The sequence below is a fragment of the Ahaetulla prasina genome, chromosome 3, assembly GCF_028640845.1.
Source record: "Ahaetulla prasina isolate Xishuangbanna chromosome 3, ASM2864084v1, whole genome shotgun sequence".
NCBI lineage: Eukaryota > Metazoa > Chordata > Lepidosauria > Squamata > Colubridae > Ahaetulla > Ahaetulla prasina.
In genome coordinates this window covers 222528018-222546704 of record NC_080541.1, presented here as the reverse complement: position 1 = coordinate 222546704, position 18687 = coordinate 222528018, and the positions used below count along the sequence as shown (strand labels likewise).

At 43.7% G+C, this 18687-nt stretch overlaps 1 protein-coding gene across 6 annotated transcripts in view; it reads left to right on the top strand.

Moving 5' to 3' along the window:
• KCNQ2 (potassium voltage-gated channel subfamily Q member 2) overlaps nucleotides 1-14290 on the top strand; it is a 171963-nt gene extending 157673 nt beyond the window's left edge. For all 6 annotated transcript variants that reach the window (XM_058175679.1, XM_058175680.1, XM_058175678.1 and 3 more), the window contains 2 exons: nucleotides 10252-10375; nucleotides 13516-14290. In XM_058175679.1, the coding sequence (XP_058031662.1) occupies nucleotides 10252-10375; nucleotides 13516-14238 (847 nt within the window). In that variant the 3' untranslated portion in view covers nucleotides 14239-14290. The remainder of the gene's footprint in view (nucleotides 1-10251; nucleotides 10376-13515) is intronic.
• The last annotated feature ends 4397 nt before the right edge of the window (nucleotides 14291-18687 follow it).

The following is an 18687-nucleotide window of genomic DNA, read 5'->3' as shown; positions in this document are numbered from 1 at the left end:
AGTTTACCCCAGTTTTTGGGGTAAAATTGGGGACCTCGGCTTATACTCGGATCGGCTTATATTCGAGTATATACGGTAATTCTTCTTTCTTCCAATATTGAGCAATCAAAAGCCTTGCGGCTGTTATTAAGTTCAAAATCAATTTAGTCTCTATAGCTGTACAATCCATAATTATTCCTAGTAGAAAGAACTGCGGAGTAAACTTAATCTTCTTTTTCAAAATATTCTGCATGATCCACCATACTTTAATCCAAAATGCTTTAACTTTTTTACAAGTCCACCATATATGGTAATTAGTGGCATCATCACAATCGCATCTCCAACATTTAGCCTTTTCAGAAGCTTCTTCAGTTCTACAGAACTGAAAAAGCTTCTTGGATGTGAAGTGACACGTCTTCAAGAAAAACAAACAAAGTCTAGAAAAACAAACAAAGTTTGACCTGGATGACTGAGAATCACCATGGACAGATAGTCCTTTGATTTAGTAACCATCCGAAGTAACAATAGCCCTGAAAAAGATGACTTATGACCGTTTTTCACATTTACGACCATTGTAGCATCCCCATGGTCACGTGAACAAAATTCAGATGCTTGGCCACTGGTTCATATTTATGATGGTTGCAGTAATGACTTGGTAGCATAATTCTGGGCTCAATTACAACCATAAAACGAGGACTACCTGTAGGTAGTTTTACCTGTACCTCAAATAATAAAAGGGGAGATGACACGGGGTAAACTCATTTGGTCGGAAAGCATAAATGTATTATTAAGGATAAAATAGTTCCACCCCCCCCCCAGTCCTTCTTACTAAAATCCAGCAAGACAGTTCCCCCTTTCAACGTAACTAATAAGTAATAATAATCCACTAGTATAATTAATAATAATCCACTAGTATATAAACAGAGCAAAACCCACTCCCTTCAAGCCCTGATGATGTTATCTGGTAGGGTAATGAAAAATCTGCAAGAAAATAGCAACCAAGCTTAGAGAGCACCAAGGACCCCACAGTCGTCGTTGTTATTCTTGCCCTCCCTCTCCTCCTCTTCCTCCTCCTCTTCTTCCCATCCTCCTCCTCCTCTCCACCTCCTCTTCCTTCCCTCCTCCTCTTCCCTTCCTCCTCTCTTCCTCCTCCCCTCCTTCTTCTCTTCTTCTCCTCCTCTTTCTCCTCTCCTCTTCCTCCCCTCTTCCTCCTTCCCATCCTCCTCCTCCTCTCTACCTCCTCTTCCTTCCCTCCTCCTCTTCCCTTCCTCCTCTCTTCCTCCTCCCCTCCTCCTTCTCTTCTTCTCCTCCTCTTTCTCCTCTCCTCTTCCTCCCCTCTTCCTCCTCCTCTTCTTCCCATCCTCCTCATCTCCACCTCCTCTTCCCCTCCTCCTCTCTTCCTCCTCCTCCCCTCCTCCTCCTCTTCTTCCCCTTCCTCTTTCTCCCCTCCTCTTCCTCCCCACTTCCTCCTCCTCTTCTTCCCATCCTCTTTGTCTCCTCCTCTCTTCCTCTTCTTCTCCTCCTCCTCCTCTTCCTCCCCTCCTCCTCTTCTTCCCCACCTCCTCCTCCCCTCCTTCCTTCTCCTCCCCTCTTCCTTCCCTCCTCGTCCTCTTCCTCCTCCTCCTCTTTTCCCAACCTCTTCCTCTTCTTCCCCTTCCCTCCTCTTTCTCCTCTCCTCTTCCTGCCCACTTCCTCCTCCTCTTCTTCCCATCCTCTTTGTCTCCTCCTCTCTTCCTCTTCTTCTCCTCTTCCTCCTCTTCCTCCCCTCCTCCTCTTCTTCCCCACCTCCTCCTCCCCTCCTTCCTCCTCCTCCCCTCTTCCTTCCCTCCTCGTCCTCTTCCTCCCCTCCCCCTCCTCTTTTTCCCAACCTCTTCCTCTTCCCCTTCCCCTCCTCTTCTTTCTCCTCTCCTCTTCCTGCCCTCTTCGTCCTCCTCTTCCTCTTCCATGATACATCGCCAAAAAAACAAAACAAAACAAAACCAAGCTCAGAAAGTACCAAGGATCCGATTATTCATAACTAATTAACAAATAGCTTTTCATTTTGAAAAGCTCCTTAGACGGCGGACGAGACCAACCTACAATAAATAGCTATCAATGGGGATTATCCAGTTATGCCGCTCTTTTGTATTTCAGTGTTTTGATGGCCCATCCAAGGAAACTGGGGGATATTCGTGCGACCCAATGCCTAGGCTGGGCTCAGAATGCAGTATTCGAAAAGGACATATTATTTCCCTGCTTCTCATTAAGAAAGGGAAAAAAAAAACATTGATCTTTCTTTTTTCTCTCTCTCTCTTTTTCCTCTCTTGGCTGGGCTCCATGCGAACAATTTCGGGTTTTGCTAACTGCTTTTGGCAGAGGCTGGAGAGGCAGATGCTCCTCTTTGCATGTTCCTGAAAGCATGGAGTGTAATGTAGCATGAGGGATAAAGTGCACCATGTTGCAGCCCACATTTCTTTCCGATATCATTTCAAAGAAAGAAAAAAAACATTATTTCAAAGGATGGCGATGTAGAGAAAAGTGGTTCTCCCCCCCCCCCCCGCCTTCGTGCGTTCAGTGGAAATCGATCAGGGTGCAATTAAATGCCATTGTTTGATTGACATGAGTGCATCGGAACAGAATCACATCAACCAAACAGAATCACAGAGTAACAGAGTTGGAAGGGACCTTGGAGGTCTTCTAGTCCAACCCCCCCCTGCTCAAGCAGGAGACCCTGTGTTATTTCACACGAACGGTTGTCCACTCTCTTCTTCAAAATCTCCCACAACTTCCGGAGGCAAGCTGTTCTGTGAGTTAATCATTCTCACTTTTAGAAAAATTTCTCCTTAATTTTAGGTTGGATCTCTTTTTGATAAACTTCCACCCATTCCTTTTTGTCGAAAGAAAAGTAGAGAAAGGCATTCACAGGAATCGAAGAAATGCTATTTTACTGCCCCTTATTTAAAAAAATATCTCAGGGAATTTAAGGGAGAATGCCATTTGTGCTTAAGAATGACAAAGATGGTTAAGTCTACAACCAACCATCTTGAAAATGAAAGCAGGATAATAAGAGTTATTTAGAGCAAGGGTCTCCAACCGTGGCAACTTTAAGGCTTGTGGACTTCAACTTCCAGAGTTCTGGGAGTTGAAGTCCACAAGCCCGTAAAGTTGCCACGGTTGGAGACCCCTGATTTAGAGGACCTTAAAAGCCTTAGGGACGCGGTAGCTCAGTGGCTGAGCTTGTCGACTGAAAGGTCGGCAGTTCAGCGGTTCGAATCCCTAGTGCTGCTTAACGGGGTGAGCTCCCGTTACTTGTCCCAGCTTCTGCCAACCTAGCAGTTCGAAAGCACTTAAAAAAATAAATGCTAGTAGACAAATAGGGACCACCTTTGGTGGAAAGGTAATAGCGTTCTGTGCACCTTTGGCGTTTAGTCATGCTGGCCACATGACCACTGAGACGTGCTCGGACAGTGCTGGCTCTTCGCCTTTGAAATGTAGATGACCACCGCCCCCTAGAGTTGGGAACGGCTAGCACATATGTGCGAGGGGAACCTTTACCTTTACCTTAAAAGTCTTTTTTCTTTTACCATGGAAATAAGAGGAGTTGTATCCGTCAGCCTGATTGTTGCTCGCCCCATGTTTTGTGGTGTGATGTCTAACCTTCATAGAAAAAAGCCTCATGACCGCAAATGGCGCCCAAGAGAGGTTACTTAATATGCATAGGAAAGGAAAAACAATGCAGCTCTTCTACTATTAGCAACGGCCTAGTTAATTCTGTGAAGCCGTGCAATTGTCCCCTTGCGATTATGCTTCCAAATAAAATAATGAAAAAATATAGATAATGGCCACCACAAATCTCATTATGGGTCAAGGGCCAGAACAAATGTAGGTAAGTCCAAGTAATTGGGATGAAAAAAAATAAAGCTTTGCAATGCACAGATGTGCACAGCAAGCACCTTTTTAAAACATTAAAGCAGCTGGATCTTTTTTGAGTCATGTGCAGATGTTCTATCGGAAGCTGCTTCTATATATTTTTCCGGTGGTGAACGCGCATAGTCACTTCTGTTCCTGGAAGCTGGACATGAAGCAGCCACATGAAGATGGAGTCCAAAGGCTTGCAATAGTATCAGGGTGAAATGCTCCTGGCTCAGACCGGATTGCCCAATCAGGTAGCAATGGTGGCAGGTGGTTCGGAGAACCGGTAGCAAAAATCCCTGCCCCCCCCCACATGCCCAGCTGAGGCGCACGATCATCAGAGGTTTGTTTTTTTTACTTTTAAAAGCATTTTTTCTTCAGCTGAAAAAATGCTTTTAAAAGTAAAAAAAAAGCCTTTGATGATTGCGCGCCTCAGCTGGGATCATCATAGCCTTTTAAAAGCGTTTTGTTCTACAACCTCTTGGGGCAAAGAGGTTGTAAAAATATGTTTTTAAAAGGCTCTGACGATCCCAGCTGAGTTGCCTGATCGTCAGAGGCTTTTTTTTTCTTTTAAAGGCAAAAAAATGCTTTTAAAAGAAAAGAAAAGCCTCTGACGATCAGGCAACTCAGCTGGGATCGTCAGAGGAGCCTTTTAAAAGCATTTTTTCTACAACCTCTTTGGCCGAAGAGGTTGTAGAAAAAATGCTTTTAAAAGTAAAAAAAAAAAGTTGGCCATGCCCACAGAACTGGTAGTAACAAATTTTACGTTTCACCACTGATATGGATATTGCAAAAAAGAAAGGAAAAATAATACACAGCTGCTTTAATAGGTCAAAGAGAAGGCATAGCTCTTTTGAAGGATTTGCTCATGGTATTGATATATATATACCACCTTGCTTCTTGAAATCTATTTTACCAAACAGCCACTGAGCCTGGAGTCCAAATGCTTGCAATAGTATACAGATATTGCAAAATAAATAAATGAATAAAACCCAGCTGTTTTAATGAGACAAAAGAGGTGACACTGCTCTTTCAAAGGATTTGCACAGCCCTTGACAGTGACATGTATAACCACCTTGCTTCCTAGAAGCTGTTTATGAAGCAGCCATGTGAGCCTAGAGGTCAAATGCTTGGCACAATATACAGATTTTGCCAACAAACAATGCACCACTGCTTTAATGAGTCAAAGAGAAGACACAGCTCTTTTGAAGGATTTGCAAAGCCCATGACAGTCATGTGCACAGCCACCTCGCTTCCTTGAAGCTGTTCGTGAGGCAGACGCGTGAGCCTGGGGAAGAAATGCTTGCCACAGTAGACAGATATTGCAAATAAACAATACACAGCTGCTTTAATGAGCCAAAAAGAGGACACAGTTCTGTGTCCTGGATCTGCATACACATTTCTGAGCATCCTTCTGCCAAAGTAAGGCAATTTGATACGACTTGAAACAGCCAAACATGACTTGACCCTTCCCTTGCTTTTAGTTTTTCGAGGTGTTCATAAACGTTTCATTTCATTAATCCCCATCTCTCCTTGCCTGACTTCGAACTCATAACTCATTCACGCCTTGTGCATGGAACGGTCGCCTTTGCTCCAGAGCTGTGGAAGAAGTACTGTTTAAATTCTGCTCCGGACCAACACATTTTTATTACTGAACGATGAATATAACTGGTTTGTTTGTGGGTTTTTTTTTTATTCCTGGTTAATTGTCATTTGGGGTTTTTTTAAGAAGTCGTTTATCTGTACAATTCTGGCACATTATGCAAAAGTAAAATTGACCAGAGCTAATTAAGATTTTGAAGTTATGACAGATGGCTCTATTAGATAAGGGGGAGGATATTTTTTTAACACATGTAACAGTAACAGTGTTGGAAGGGATATTGGAGGTCATCTAGTCCAACCCCCTGCTCATGAATCGCCGAACTGCCGACCTTTCTGATTGTTTAGACCAGGGGTCTCCAACCTTGGTAACTTTAAGTCTGGTGGACTTCAAGTCCCAGAATTCCCCAGCCAGCAAAGTTGGCTGGGGAGTTCTGGAACTTGAAGTCCTCCAGGCTTAAAATTGCCAAGATTGGAGACCCCTGGTTTAGACCATCCAACCTGAAAATAACTCGTAGTGTCTTCTCCAGTTTGCTTTTAAAAGAGCTCTAAATAAAAGCAACCACCGTGCATAAAACAATAATTTCCCAAGAAAGCCATAAACCATCTTCCGTTTTCTCCCTATGCTTTCCCGATTTAAAGAGGCCTCCAGGAAAAAAACCCCACAGGTTTGAAAGATCATATAAGGGCAGGTAAGATGATTGCCATATGAGCCATATAAAAATTAGATGACCATCTTTAGAAAAAGCTTCCAAGAATAAAACTGATTATGTCCAGTGAGTCAAAGTCCATGTTTTAAAATTCTGCTAAATCTTGCAGAAGTTATATATAGCTCTGTAAGAAAAAGGAAGCAGTAGGCATGAGTTTAAATGGACTCCAGAAAATGATAGAGGACAGGAAGGCCTGGAAGACCCGTTGTCCATGGGGTCGCGATGGGTCAGACACGACTTCGCAACTAACAACAACAAGGAAAAGGACACGGCATCAGTAATTTTTACTGATTCATATTTGTAGAAACTTCCTACACCTCTAAAGAGTTCAGAAGAATTTTAATTTTATTTATCATATTTAAGAAAATGACAGATGACTCCCACTTAAAGTTTCACCTTCAGATAATTTATTTATTTATTTATTTATTTATTTATTTATTTTGTCACAACAGTATATATAAGCATAAGCATGAAAGTAACTATATAATATGTAAGCATATATATATAAGCATAAGCATGCAATAACTATATTAATTGGATATAATGGAAGAAAATAATAGGACAGGAACGGTAGGCATGTTTGTGCTCTTATGCACGCCCCTTACGGACCTCTTAGGAATGGGGTGAGGTCAATAGTAGACAGTTTTTGGTTAAAGCTTTGGGGATTTTGAGAAGAGACCACAGAGTCAGGTAGTGTGTTCCAAGCATTAACAACTCTGTTACAGAAGTCATATTTTCTGCAATCAAGATTGAAGCTCATTTACAAGCTCAGATCTGGAAAGCAAAACTGTGTCTTCCTTTCTTGACCAGTTCTCGAATTCTTCGCTAACAAAGCCCTTGAAAGCATTTTATTTTCCAAATGGGTTGATAGCTCTTCGTAATTTTTCATCTTTTTCATTAAAACCAGCTATTATTTCTTAGCTGTGATGCATATCCTACGAAAATCACTTTGTGGTTTTCAGGAATTTCGTTTTCTGAACTAGATCAAGTATGCTATCAAGTAAATAGCATTACTTATTTGAACTTCCAAATGTACCTTTTTAAAGTTTGTGTGCTACTTATTTTGGAGCTGTGGCACGCAATTGAAATGAGCCATGTTCTCGGTTACTTCTAGCACTTAAAATGAGCCATACCCATCTTCCACCAGCCAGAATAGCAAAGATGTTCCCCAACAACTCACCAAAGTGTTGGAAATGTAAAAACAATTACGGAACATATTATTATCTCTGGTGGACCTGCCCAGTGGCAAAACAATTCTGGGCCAAAATTAAAAAGTGGTTACAGGAAATAATACAGGACCCATTAAAGGGAGAGCCAGAAAAATTAGGGATTCCAACAGAAAATTATACAAACGATACGCAATATTTAATACTCCATATACTAACAAGGGACGTGGTGGCTCAGGGGCTAGGACGTTGAGCTTGTGGATCGAAAGGTCGGCAGCTCAGCGGTTCGAATCCCTAGTGCTGCCGTGTGAGCTCCCGTTACTTGTCCCAGCTTCTGCCATCCTAGCAGTTTCGAAAGCACGTAAAAAATGCAAGTAGAAAAAATAGGGACCACCTTTGGTGGGAAGGTAACAGCGTTCCGTACGCCTTTGGCGTTGAGTCATGCCAGCCACATGACCACGGAGGCGTCTTCGGACAGCACTGGCTCTTCGGCTTTGTAACGGAGATGAGCACCGCCCCCTAGAGTCGGCAACGACTAGCACGTATGTGCGAGGGGAACCTTTACCTTTACCTTTATACTAACAGCAGCATGTATAGTTTACGCCCAAAACTGGAAGAAAGAAAATCCATCAACAGAGGAAGAATTAATTAAAAAAATACTAGAATGTGCAGAGATGGACAAACTGACAAAAGAAATTAAAGAGAAAGAGGACACAGAATACTATAAGGTCTGGTGCAAATGGTACGAATGGTTAGAAAATAGGTAAGATAAGAAAATTGAACAACAAGGTAAAATGTAGATGAAATAAAGAACGATAGATAAATAAAAGTAGAATAAGATAGAATTAAAATATGTATAAATAATAGGAAAGGTCTGCCTTGAATAGCTGATAAACAGTGATATGTATATAAATGTTTTATGTCTTGTCTTCTGTTTTTAATGTGTTTAAAATAAAAAACTTTATAATAAAAAATAAAATAAAATGAGCCGTACCATCTCAAATAAATAGAAACCAAAATGAAATTCAACAGTGAAAAAAGTAAGGTTCTACACTTAGGCCAAAAAAACAAAATGCACCAGTACCGTATATGTGGTACCTTGCTCAATAGTAGTACCTGTGAGAGGGATCTTGGAGTCCTAGTGGATAACCATTTAGATATGAGCCAGCAGTGTGCAGCAGCTGCTAAAAAAGCCAACACAGTTCTGGGCTGCATAAACAGAGGGATAGAATCAAGATCACGTGAAGTGTTAGTACCACTTTATAATGCCTTGGTAAGGCCACACTTGGAATATTGCATCCAGTTTTGGTCGCCACGATGTAAAAAAGATGTTGAGACTCTAGAAAGAGTGCAGAGAAGAGCAACAAAGATGATTAGGGGACTGGAGGCTAAAACATATGAAGAACGATTGCAGGAACTGGGTATGTCTAGTTTAATGAAAAGAAGGACTAGGGGAGACATGATATCTGTGTTCCAATATCTCAGGGGTTGCCACAAAGAAGAGGGAGTCGGGCTGTTCTCCAAAGCACCTGAGGGTAGAACAAGAAGCAATGGGTGGAAACTGATCAAAGAAAGAAGCAACTTAGAACTAAGGAGAAATTTCCTGACAGTTAGAACAATTAATAAGTGGAACGACTTGCCTGCAGAAGTTGTGAATGCTCCAACACTGGAAATTTTTAAGAAAATGTTGGATAACCATCTGACTGAGATGGTGTAGGGTTTCCTGCCTGGGCAGGGGGTTGGACTAGAAGGCCTCCAAGGTCCCTTCCAACTCTGTTGTTATGTTATGTTATGTTATGTTAAAACTAAAGAAGATTTGGAAACACAACGCAGGTTCAATCGCAAAGGGGCAAATTTACTAAGCATATTGTGCCAGATTTAAGCTGCAGAAAGGGACGCAGGAGTGTTTTGAACTATAAAATGCAAGCAGAAATAAAGGGGATGTATTACTTTGCACCTGAGTAACTACTTACTTCCCTGATGCTGTTTCTGTTAAACCATTAGACAAGAGAAGCTGGTGGAATACAGGTAGCCCTCAACTTCCAACCATTCATTTAGTGACCGTTCGAAGTTACAACGGCACCGAAAAAAAGTGAATTATGCCTGATTTTAACTCATATAACCTTTGCAGCGTCTTTATGGTCACAATTATGATCACAATTCCGGGCACTCAACAACTGGAATGTATTTCTGACCATTGCAGTGTCTTCTGATCACCATTTGCGACCTTCTCAGCTGGCTTCCGATAAACAAAGTCAATGGTGGAAGCCAGATTCACTTAACAACAGTGGCAAAAAAGGGACGTAAAATGGGACGCAACTCTCTTGATAGTCGCCTTGTTTAGCAATGGAAATTTGGGGCCCCCACTATGGCTGTAGATAGGGATGCGGTAGCTCAGTGCCTAAGGGGCTGAGCTTGTCGATCGAAAAGGTCGTCAGTTTAGCCGTTCGAATCCCTAGTGCCGCATAATGGGGTGAGCTCCCATTACTTGTCCCAGCTTCTGCCAACCTAGCAGTTCGAAAGCACGTAAAAAATGCAAGTAAAAAATAGGGACCACCTTTGGTGGGAAGGTAACAGCGTTCTGTGTGCCTTTGGCATTGAGTCATGCTGGCCACATGACCACGGAGACGTCTTCAGACAGCGCTGGCTCTTCGGCTTTGAAACGGAGATGAGCACCGCCCCCTAGAGTCGGGAACGACTTGCACATATGTGCAAGGGGAATCTTTACTTTATGGCCATAAGTTGAGAACTACCTGTACTTGCCTAATGATTAGACGAGAAAAGGCTGGTGTGGAATCCATGTTTTAACATCCAGAAGATAAGGACGGAGTGCTGGTCTCTTTGACTGTAACTTGCTCATTTGATTTTGTTTGGTTTTTCCTGGGTGGGACCTATGCTCTCCACAGAGTTGACCAGATCGTGGGGCGTGGACCATCACTGACAGACAAAGACCGCACCAAAGGCTCGGCCGAAGGAGAACTGGCAGAAGATCCGAGTATGATGGGCAGACTTGGCAAAGTAGAAAAACAGGTACAATTCCTACATTGCATGTCCTGTCTCCCGCGGGAGCTTCATTGGCAACTGATTTGCTTTCTGGTCTAAATCAAAGTGCTGGTTGTCACCTTGAAAGTCCTACATGGCTTAAGGCCATGGTTATTTGAAGGATTATCTTTTCCAGGAACATCTGTCTCATCCACCAGAGCAGGGAGGCAGGGGATGTTAATGGGTCTCCTGTCAACTAGCGCACCCAAAACAAGTAAACGCTTTCGGGAGCTTTGAATTCCTAGAAGCAAAACTTTTTGGATACACCATTTCGGTACTGAAGGATCAAAAACAGATCTGGTTTTCCCACGCAAATGCTTATCTAGTTAAACAATGCTTCCTCCTTCTCCCCACCCCTGAGTGATAACATCGTCCAATTAGGAGACGTCTTTTTGTTATGGGAACTGTCCGCCTCCTTCTCAGGCACCTGCAGTGGTGACCTTGATGGCTGCCAGGCTCTCACGGTCCATGCACACCCCCAAATCATTGGCAAGTTGAATAACGTTAAGGTTTGAAAGAAGCAAAGCGATTCAATCTTGACCTCTCCTAAGGAGGTCCATCTACTGGGACCAAGAAGAAGGGCCTTATCTATGGTGGCTCCTTCCCTTATTATTCTTGTGGAACTAAGATTGGCGTCCACTTTGACACTCGTTCGCAAGGCCCTAAAGTTGGAAGTCGTTTTGCCAATGAGTCTGGGTATGGTAACCCCCTCTCCCCTTGTTCCTCGGAAACCTCACCACTTAAAAGAGCCGCATCCTGAAGGCTGAAACAGCCACGAGACCAACGTGCAGACAAGCACCCTTGGAAAAACCTTTTGGCAAAGGGTGAAAATTTAACAACTGGTTCGCCCAGGGTCAGGTTGGCCTTCGCAGGAGACTTGTCCTGCATGTATGGCGGAGCTGGAGGATGGCATCCGATGACAGCCAAGCTGATCCTGGGCAACCTGAACCAGTTGTTAAATTATTTGAATCCCAGCACTGCAGTGGTGAAATGTAAAATTTGTTACTACCAGTACTGTGGGCATGACTTGGTGGTGGTGGGGTAATGTGACTGGGTGGGCATGGCCAACTTTTTTTTTTTACCTTTAAAAGCATTTTTTTTTGCCTTTAAAAGAAAAAAAAAGCCTCTGACGATCAAGCAACTCAGATGGGATCGTCAGAACCTTTTAAAAGCATTTTTTTACAACCTCTTGTAAAAGAAAAAAGTGCTTTTAAAAGGCTCTGACGATCCCAGAAAAAATGCTTTTAAAAGGTTGTAGAAAAAATGCTTTTAAAAAGTTCTGGTGATTCCAGCTGAGTTGCCTGATCGTCAGAACCAATTAAAAGCATTTTTTACAACCTCTTTGGCCGAAGAGGTTGTAGAAAAAATGCTTTTAAAAGGCTCTAACGATCCCAGCTGAGCCGCACAATCATCAGAGGCTTTTTTTTTAACTTTTAAAAGCATTTTTTCGGCTAAAGAAAAAATGCTTTTAAAAGTAAAAAAAAAAACCAACCTCTGATGATCACACGACTCAGCTGGGCATGGGCGGGGGTTAGGGGGGCAGGGATTTTTCTCTGAACCACCCGCCGCCATCACTACTGGATCGGGCGATCCGGTCCGAACTGGGAGCATTTCACCCCTGCACCTCTGCCTTCAGGTTACTGGGTGGATTATCTGTCTGGGCATACAGGTAGTCCTCGAATTACAACCGTAATTGAGCCCTGAAATTACAGTTGTAAGTTGTGAAACAGATCACCCTATGATCAGATCTGATCTTACAGTTTTTTCTACAGTAGTCTTTTAAGTGAAAACGGTGGTTGGGAAGCCAATCCATTGCTTGCGATGAGGCAGTTTTTGCTGGAAACCGGAAGCCAAGGTTGAATAGATGCAAACAAGCTGTAATGTGAATTAGAGATAATATTTCTTTTAAACCAATTCATGCTAAGAGTTACTGAAAAAAACAGGGAAGGGTTGATAACGTTTCCTTAATTTGGATATTTCCCCAAGAAATTGGAAGTTTGTTATGTCACTCTGGCAGTTGAGGGGTCCTTGATGCCTTCCGAGCTTGGTTGTTTTCTTGTAGACACTTCATCACCCAACTAGGTAACATCATCAGGGAGGCTTGTTTATATACAAGTGACTTATGCTAATCGGAGCATTGTAGTTCTGTGAAAAGGTTAAGGACTCAAAATATAAACTCTCAAGCAAAACTAAGCTGGTTTATTCATGGAAGACAATAGACTCTTAGCATTTCTCAAATTTAGCAACTTGAAGATAGATGTGTGGACTTCAACTCCCAGAATTTCCCAGCCAGCATGTTAGGGCAAACTGATTGTATTCAAACAGGGGGGATACCCCACTCCCTTCTAACAGTGATGATATTACCTAGTTGGGTAATGAAATGTCTGGAAGAAAACAACTGAGCTCAGAGAATACTAAGGATTCCAGAGTCCTCCTCCTCCTCCTCCTCCTTGCAAATCCCACTTCCTGCTAGCACTGATGATATTACCTAGTTGGGTAATGAAATGCCTGCAAGAAAACAATGAAGCTCAGAGAACACTAAGGATTCCAGAATCGTCGTCCTCCTCTTCCTCCTCCTCCACCACCACCTCCTCCTCCTCTTCCTCCTCCTCCTCCTCCCTACATATCCCACTTCCTGCTAGCACTGATGATATTACCTAGTTGGGTAATGAAATGTCCTCAAGAAAACAATGAAGCTCAGAGAGCACTAAGGACCCCAGAATTGTCCTACTCCTGCTCCTCCTTCTCTGTTAATCCCTGTCTCAACATACTCCTCCCTTTTAACGCTGATTGTGAGGACCTCCAAGGTGAGGACACCAAGGACCTCACAATCCCCCTCCTCCTCCCCCCCTCCCCCTCTCCACAAGTACCCCTCCCTTCTAGCACTGATGATGTTACCTAGTTTGGGTAATGAAAGTTCTGCAAGGAAACCACCCAGCTCAGAGAGCACCAAGGACCCCTCATTTCAACCCCGAGCTACACATATTCTCCTTTATTGATACTCTGGAAGTTATTCACCTTTAGGGGAACTTGCCACTATCCTCAAGGTTCTTTGTGGACCTTTGGCTCAAGGTATCTTAGATCTAAAATAATGTGGCTAATCGTGTCTGTGTGGGGACATTTCCCAGGTTCTCTCCATGGAGAAGAAGTTGGACTTCCTGGTCAACATCTACATGCAACGGATGGGCATCCCTCCAACCGAAACGGAGGCCTATTTTGGTTCCAAAGAGCCTGACCCAGCACCCCCTTATCACAGTCCGGAGGATAGCCGGGAACACATTGATAAGAACGGCTGCATTATCAAGATCATCCGCTCGACCAGTTCCATGGGGCAGAAGAATTACTCTGCCCCACCAGCCACAACGATGCCAAACAACTCATGTCCGCCCTCCACCTCTTGGCAACACTATCCCCGTCCAAGCTACGGGTCGTCCCCGGTTGGCGATCCCGGTTCCTTGGTGAGAATCCCGCCGCCGCCTTCCCACGACCGCTCCTTGTCCGCCTACAGCGGCGGCAACCGAGCCGGTTCCGAGTACGCCAAAAACGAAGACGTGACTGCTAAACACCCCGAAAGTGCCCTGAGGGACAGCGACACTTCTATTTCCATCCCGTCCGTAGACCACGAGGAACTGGAACGTTCCTTCAGCGGCTTTAGCATTTCCCAGTCCAAAGAAAATTTGGACATCCTTAACAATGGTTGCTACACCGCGGTGGCCAAAATCAGACCTTACATTGCGGAAGGCGAGTCGGACACAGATTCGGACCTCTGCACGCCTTGCGGCCCTCCGCCGAGATCAGCAACAGGTGAGGGACCTTTCGGTGATCTCGGCTGGTCAACCCCAAGACAGTGAAACCACGGAAAGCCACCTGAAGATAACGTCAAGAACATGAGGCAGTCGTCGGTCTGCGTATAGGACCTCTTCAGCAAATTGGAAGGTCGTGTTTTGGGACCCAGAAGTAGGGGGTACTTAATCATAGTTTACCTTGGGGGTGGGGGAACAGATGCGGTACCTGTGCCCTACAAAGAACGAGAGCGTCCCAGAAGGCATAACACGAAGTCTCGAGATGTCCGTTGTTTCATCTTCCTTGACTTTCTGAAATTGGATGAGTGAAATTCCTTTCGTGCCCTTGGGTAGATAGCTACAACCCGTGGTTAGCCATCTCTACTACACAGGCATTGTGTCAGAGCTTGGTTGGGTAAATATCAGTTTTGAATAAGAAGGCGTTACGGCCCTGAGCTTTTGAATCGCACGCAAAAACCACGCTGGTGGTGTTTTTTAAAAAAAACAAATAATGCCTTGGGAGAAGAAATAATATATCTATCAAAAAGTGTTGAGGAATGATAGCTTAATAATAATCACCCACAGCAGATTTAAAATGGTTCATGCCACAAGTCCAAACGGCACGTCCATCAATTCTTAGTAACCAAAAGGAAAAAAGGGAGGGCGTTGAAGCTTTAGATCAGGATTAGGACCCTAACTTGAAAGGGAAGTGTTTGAATTAAAAGAAAAAGAAAAAAAAGACAGCCAAAATCCCAAGAGAACATACAATCACAGGGCTGGAAGGGACCTCAGAGGTCTCCTAGTCCAACCCCCTGCTGAAGGGGGTAGGAGACTTTATATCATCTCGGTCAAATGCTTGTCCAGTCTATTTTTTGAAGCAAGGCTGCTTTCATTTGAGTTTGAGTTCGGTTGTTAAAATAAAATATTTGGAGGATAGTGACATCAAACCGGTTCTCAGTGTGCACACTCGGGTGTCGACATAGGTTTATCCTCCTTCGGATGCCACGACCGCTGTTAAGACGGAAAGCTGAGAACGTGAGAACGCTTGAGTCCACATTTGTTACATATATCTAGGTTAATATTGACTCACTGGAATGACTGCTTCCTGCTTTACACCTCATAATTATGGGTCTCTGCGGGGGGGACATTTGTCACGATAGAAACGGCACGAGTTGTGGACTTAGGTTGTGACATTCATGCCCCATTTGGGCAATGATGTAATCCCACGGGAGGAACCTGAGAATAAGCTGCTGTTTTGGGGGCGCCTTGAAAATTTGCCGAAACAGGGCACATAAATCCTGAAAGATGAGAAGAATTCGTATGGTAGAAGGAAGAAGAGTTGTTTCGGTGCTAACCAGGAGGTGATAGCAAAGGATGACCTCTGCGTGCATTTGTGCCTCTTTGACTTCAACACAAATATTTGTCAACCTTGGCTACTTGACGATGTGCGGACTTCCAGAATTTCCCAGCCATGGAGAATTCTGGGAATTATTATTATTATTTTATTTACATTTATATCCCACCCTTCTCCGAAGACTCAGGGCGGCTTACACTATGTCAAGCAATAGTCTTCATCCATTTGTACATTATATACAAAGTCAACTTATTGCCCCCAACAATCTGGGTCCTCATTTTACCTACCTTATAAAGGATGGAAGGCTGAGTCAACCTTGGGCCTGGTGGGGCTTGAACCTGCAGTAATTGCAAGCAGCTGCTGTTAATAACAGACTGTCTTACCAGTCTGAGCCACAGAGGTCCACACATCTTCAGGTGGCCAAGGTTGAGGAACACTGCTCTACTTTCTCCAAAAACACTTTCCCCCCCCCATTCTTTCAGCGCCTTCCAGAGTGGGATGGATGCTCTCTGGAATTCTCTTTTGGCTTGGTTAATCTTTGCTAGATTTGTGACTCCTTGCTTTGTTTTTGCCTGGCGGATTATTTCTCACTTTTTGGTCTGTATTTATCAATGGCTGCTGATGCGTGAACGTAGTCCCATTTTTATCTCCTTGCTGGACAGTTTCAAAGCCTGGAGAAGCTCATGTAGGGAGTAAACAGAGCAGAGGTGGCATTCAGACGGTTTAGACCGGTTCAGGCGAACCGGTAGTAGTCAACCTGCCTGCCACCCGCCCCGGCGCTAAGCCATCCCATTTATCCACGTTTTCAAGCCACGCTGCATGCATGCAAGCCACGTGTGTGAGATAAGTGCATGCCCAAAAGGCCATGTGCATGTGGGGTAGGGTAGAAAATATGAGAGCATGCCCTCTCATATATTTGGTGCTGGGCGAACCGGTAGGTAAATTATGTGAACCTCACCTCTGAAACAGAGAGCGAACAAGGAGACGTGTCCTCAGTATCTCTTCTAACTAGGGTTATCATAAACATGGGGGGCAGGAAGGTCCATGTCTGTCTTCCACTTGCTTGGATTGACTTGATCTGCAGGCTGCAGTTTTAAATCCATTTTTTAAAATTTGCATTTATATCCCGCCCTTCTCCGAAGACTCAGGGCGGCTTACACTATGTTAAGCAATAGTCTTCATCCATTTGTATATTATATACAACGTCAACTTATTGCCCCCAACAATCTGGGTCCTCATTTTACCTACCTTATAAAGGATGGAAGGCTGAGTCAACCTTGGGCCTGGTGGGACTTGAACTTGCAGTAATTGCAGGCAGCTGTGTTAATAACAGACTGTCTTACCAGTCTGAGCCACAGAGGCCCCTTGTTTCTTGAAACAGGAAACAATTCCATAGGTTGCTGTTATTTCTGTTGACTGCAAAGAAGGGGTGAAATCTAAAAATTTTCCCTACTGGTTCTGTGGGAGTGGCTTAATTGGTGGGCGTGGCTTGGTGGTCAGGTGATCCGGTAGGTGTGGCTTGGTGGTCAGGTGACTGAATGGGCATGGCCAATAATAATAAATAATAAAAATAATAAAGTATACAAAACTTGGGAGCGCACAGGTCTACCTTCTTTAAAAATAGAGGCACTGGTCTACTAATTGCCTTTTTTTGGGAGTGCACTGATCTATCTTCTTTAAAAATAGAGGCACCGGTCTACTAATTGCTTTTTTTGGAGCACACCGGTCTACCTTCTTTAAAAATAGAGGTACCGGTCTACTAGCTGCCTACAGCACTGATCAGCTGTAGTGAGGCTTTGAAGCGCCGCGGCAGTCATTTAAGGCTGTTTGCAGCTATATCACCACTGAGAGCTTCAGGGACAGAGAAGAGGAACAGCGAGGCGTGGGCGGTTTGGGGGAGGGCAGGGATTTTTGCTACCGGTTCTTCAAACTGCCTGCCCCCATCGCTACCGGATCACGCGATCCGGTCCGAACTGGGAGCATGTCACCCTGCTGCAAAGTATGCCTGATAATGACTCACGATGTGAAATTCAATAGATAACTAGTTCCGGAACTTCCAACAGTCAGTAGACTTTCAAGGATATCTTGGAAGCAGGTAAGGCTATCTCTAATATTTTCATGGATAGCACAGCTATTGCTGCACAGACCTTCCAATATTCTGGAAACCGATTTAATAATTTCAAAGGATTGGGGTACAAAAGATACAGAGGGAGCATTTCATGGGTGGGAATGGATCTACTTAATCTTTAATATAACTTACAGTTAACATAACATAACATAACATAACATCAGAGTTGGAAGGGACCTTGGAGGCCTTCTAGTCCAACCCCCTGCCCAGGCAAGAAACCCTACACCATCTCAATCAGATGGTTATCCAACATTTTCTTAAAAATGTTGAGTGTTGTTTTTTTTTAAAAAAAAAAACACCGTTATAGGAAGAAACAGAAATACTGAATTTTGTCAGTCTACTGCAGCAGAATAAAAACGTAGGAGATTTTAAAAACCGAAGAAGTCTATTATTCTTTAACGCAGGGGAAATCGGGATCACAGTTGGCACGCCATTTCAGTAACCCTTCTCTGTTAATCCTAAAAAAAAAATATAAAAAAATCCTGTGAATTCTCAATAAATAAGCCAATAAAATGAAAATCCTTTGAAATTAAGCACTCGTGGCTTGCAAAAAGCTACCGTCTCCTGGGTGATGGTGCATGGAGGAATCCCTACTCGCAGTTTGCTATAGAGTTGACAACAGCCAATGTAACCTGTAATGGATGATTAAAAAGACATCAAAATTCCTTGAAGGACTAACGTAATCAGACATGGGCCAATCTCTGCGGTTTTTCCTCCCACTGCCCTATCATGTATGCATTGATTTCTTGTTTGCAGGGCAGTATAAGAAATTTAGAAGGAAAATTTAAAGAGCATGTATATAATGCATGAATTAACAACCCACTGCAGCCCATGGCATTCATCGGCAAGGGATCCAAAAGCCCATCAGTGATTTTTGGTCCAGGCCATTGCTTCTCAACCTTGTCAAGGTATAAATTAGGAGGACTTCAACTCCCAGAATTCCTCAACCAGCAGGCTGACTGGGGAATTCTGGGACTTGAAGTCTACATAGCTGGCCTAGGCTTAGCTGACGAGGCTGAGATTTAATCAGGGTGAT